Below are 3,611 nucleotides of genomic sequence, written 5' to 3'. Positions count from 1 at the left end.
TTTTTTTTTTTTTTTTTTTTTTTTTTTTTTAATATTTATTTTTTAGTTATCGGCGGACACAACATCTTTGTTTGTATGTGGTGCTGAGGATCGAACCCGGGTCGCACGCATGCCAGGCGAGCGCGCTACCGCTTGAGCCACATCCCCAGCCCAAGTTTTGTTTCTTTTGAGTTGGGGGCAGGGGTTGGTGGGGACCAAACCTAGGGCCTGAGCATGCTAGGCACGTGCCCTTCTTTTGTTTTTAAATAACATGCCCTTTGCAAAGCACAAAGGATACTTCTAGATGTTTCATGAAAAGTACCACTGCAGGCCACCCTCCAACCCGTCTCTGAAGGTGCTTGGCCTGAGGCAGAGGCTGGCATGAATCTGCATCTGTCTACCCTCCACTTACTTATCTTTCCCCCTTTCCTTCAGTTTCTTCATGTCCACCATACCACCTGTCTTCATCTGAAAGGGATCATCCTGCAGAGAGCAAGCACAGTTAGAGGGAGCACCACAACACCAGCATGGCGATCACCACCATCATCATTATTATTTTTTCTAAAACACCAGGGATTGAACCCAGGGGTGCTTAATCACAGAGCTACATCCCCAAGCCTTTTTATTTTTTGAATAAAGGTCTTGCTAAGTTGCTTAGAGCCTCACTAAGTTGCTGAGGCTGACCCCAAACTTGTGATCCTCCTGCCTCATCCTCCAAGTGGCTGGGATTACAGGCATGCATCACCATGTCCAGCAGTCATCACTGATTTTAAGAACAGTCCCCTACAAAAAAGAAGCCACTGAGAGGACCCCATAACTTACCACTAGTGTGGTCTCTTCTTGTACCTTCTCTCCCACCAGCAGGGCAGCAGCACTGTGCAAAACAAAAGAAGAAATCACAATTCAGCAATAAGGAGGAACAGTCAGAAGTTTGTAGGATGCAACATAAGTATAAAGGGCAAGATCTGAGGGATAGACAAGAAAGCCAGGTGCAAAGTCCCACAATTAAATTAAAATGAAATGGCTTACTGTGGATGCTGAGGGCGAGGGGGAAGTAGTACACTTTCCTATAAAACCATTCATCATGTCTTGGCCTGAAAATCTCATTTCTAAGATTTTGTCATCAAGGAAAGTGCAGTAAAAAAAGACAAATGCAAGAGAATATCTGCTTCAGCCATCTTCAATGGTGAAAATTTATAAATGACCTACATAGATTTGTTAATAAATTGCAGAGCATAGTTCTGTTGCAATATTATACAGCCATTTTCTGAAAAGTATTCCACAATATGAGTGAATGCCCACAATGTTGTAATGAGTTGAAAAAAGCAAGAGAAAAAGTATGTATATCACATTGCTGAAAATCTTCACAAAAGAGAAAGAGGAAACAGACTGGAAAGAACCTTAAATGTTAACCTTAGTTACTTCTGGATCAGCAACTTATGAGTGCAGAGAGCAAGCATAAACATTATTTATCTATCTTTTGGTGCTGGGGATTGAAGCCAAGGGTTTTTAATCTATAAGCAACATCCCCAATTCTTTATATTTTTTGAGATAGAGCCTCCCTAAGCTGCTGAAGGTTTAACCAAGTTGCTGAGACTGACTTTGAACTTGTGATCCTCCTGCCTCAACCTCCCCAGTCACTGGAAGGTACTCTTTATTTGGACTATATTTTTTCCAAATTTCCTAACCTCTTAATAATCAATGTGTATTTCACAAAATTAATCGGGTGAATTAAAGTGCAAGTTCATGACCTGTTTCTGTACCTCTGGAGCGTTCCCAGAGACCACTGTTCTCTGGACATGTGGTTAAACGTCTACAAGCAACATTGGTCCCCTCTCCAAGCAGCAGAAGGTGTACGATGTGTTAATAAGAGCCATTTCTGAAATGTCTGTATGACAACCCAGGCAGGGGCGTGTCTGTCTTTACCACCGGCCAAGCACCCGGCTGTCCCCGTGGTACCCACCTCACCCCATTAGGCCTCTTTCTCAAGTTCTGCACCTCTCGGGTCTCTTCCAGTTTTAGCCTGGGGAAAAAAAAAAAAAAAAAGCAATGCCCAAGCTGAGAGATCCTCCGTAGAACCCAGAGCCAACAGGCTGCTTGGAGGGCACCCTGACCCCAAGCAGAGCCGCCGGCACAGTGGTCAAGAGGCGGACCCTGCGCCTTGGACCCCTGGGAGTCAGATCCAGGCATATCCCGGGGCAACACCCCCATCTGTGCGGCCTGGGGCGACGGCCTCATACCCAGGAGCCTCAATTTCTTTGTCCAGAAGGATCAACAGCCCCAGCTCACAGTTAACTCAGTCTAGGAAGCGCCCGGTCAGTGGTCAGTCTCCCGCGCCAGTTTCTCTTTTCTAGGTCGGTGGAAGCCCCGCCCCAAACGCACCGAACCTCCTCCGAATCCTGCTCATCTTCCTCCGACTCAGAGTCGGCCCGGCGCCGGCGAAACATCTTCCCGGTGACCGGCATGGTGGAACCGGCCCCGGGTCCNGGGATGCCCTGCTCGCCGCCGCCCCTCTCCCCGCCTCCGGCCGGCGCCTGGGGGGCCTCCCGGGCGCCCCGCATCGAGCCCCTGAGGGCCCGTGGCTTCGTCCGGACGGGGCCCGCCCTTGTCTCTTTTTTCTGCCGAGGCCTGACCCAGCGCTGAAAGCGTGCGCGTGGCGTCCTGAGGCGCTGACTTTTATTTTCTCCGCTTTGGGCCCTGACGTGCATTTTTTCCCCTTTAGGGACAAAAGATGACCACTCTCCCACGGTGGTGAATTTCAGTCGCAGCGCCAACTGCCTGGGTAGCAATGGCCTGAGGCCGCCTCTCCCCGAGAGAAGCCTCGCCTCCGCTGACAGCCACTTGGAGGGTTGGAGACCAGGGCGCTCCTCCTCGGGCGCTTGCTGGCCTCCTTCCTACCTGACACAGGCCTTGTCTTCCTCCTACCAGGAGGACAGTAGCTCTGCCCTCCACACCTTCCACCCGCAGATGCTGTGAGGATAAAGTTTATATGAAAACGGGTGTCAGCAAATGCTTAGGAAATAGAAAAATGCACAAAATGCAAAAAAAATGCTCATGGGACTTTAGGAACCCCTTAGTAATAGTTTTTCTCCTCTCCTCTCTATTCTCCTTTGAAAGAAGACCCGATTGTTAGTGCTTACCCCTGGGGCAGGCACTGGCGAAGCCTTACCTCCTTGATTTCTCCCAGCAGTCCTGGGAAGCAGGTTCAGTTGTTTTCCACTTCATGAACGAGGGTGCACAGCCTGAAGGTGGAGCAGGGGTCAGTGCAGGTGTCGGTCTGCTCCAGGGGTTGTGCAGTACCTGGCACAGTTGGCTTCTGTGGGTGTCTGCGGCTGCAGCTGCTGCGGCTCCCATTGGCTGTGGGAGGGGCTGATGGAGCCTCTTTTTTTCTGGAAGATCATTCTAAAGCAGGGCAACATTTCTGGAATTCCTTACTTTTCTCTGGATCAGTCTTCTCTGAGATTGTTGTTCTCTTTCTTGGACTGGGACAAATAAGATTCAGGGCTTCTTGAAACAGCCTTTTGGCTTCAGTTGAAAGCCATACATCAAAAGTCTTAAGTCTTGCCCTCTGCATTCTGGTTCAGCCAAACCCAGATGTACATGGCACTCACTGGACACTGTGTCCTTGTCAA

General features: G+C 49.3%; 1 protein-coding gene across 1 annotated transcript in view; it reads right to left on the bottom strand.

Moving 5' to 3' along the window:
- The window catches only part of CUNH9orf78 (chromosome unknown C9orf78 homolog), a 6,508-nt gene extending 3,976 nt beyond the window's left edge, over positions 1-2,532 (bottom strand). Inside the window, exons 1-4 of the mRNA XM_015497447.2 lie at positions 2,362-2,532; positions 1,943-2,002; positions 802-853; positions 392-462 (exon numbers count right to left, since the gene is read on the bottom strand). Coding sequence (XP_015352933.1) covers positions 392-462; positions 802-853; positions 1,943-2,002; positions 2,362-2,444 — 266 coding nt within the window. The 5' untranslated portion in view covers positions 2,445-2,532. The remainder of the gene's footprint in view (positions 1-391; positions 463-801; positions 854-1,942; positions 2,003-2,361) is intronic.
- Between the last annotated feature and the right edge of the window lie 1,079 nt (positions 2,533-3,611).

This window comes from Marmota marmota, unplaced genomic scaffold, assembly GCF_001458135.2.
Source record: "Marmota marmota marmota unplaced genomic scaffold, marMar, whole genome shotgun sequence".
NCBI lineage: Eukaryota > Metazoa > Chordata > Mammalia > Rodentia > Sciuridae > Marmota > Marmota marmota.
Note: the sequence above shows the minus strand (reverse complement) of the source record. Positions and strands in the feature narration are given on the sequence as shown.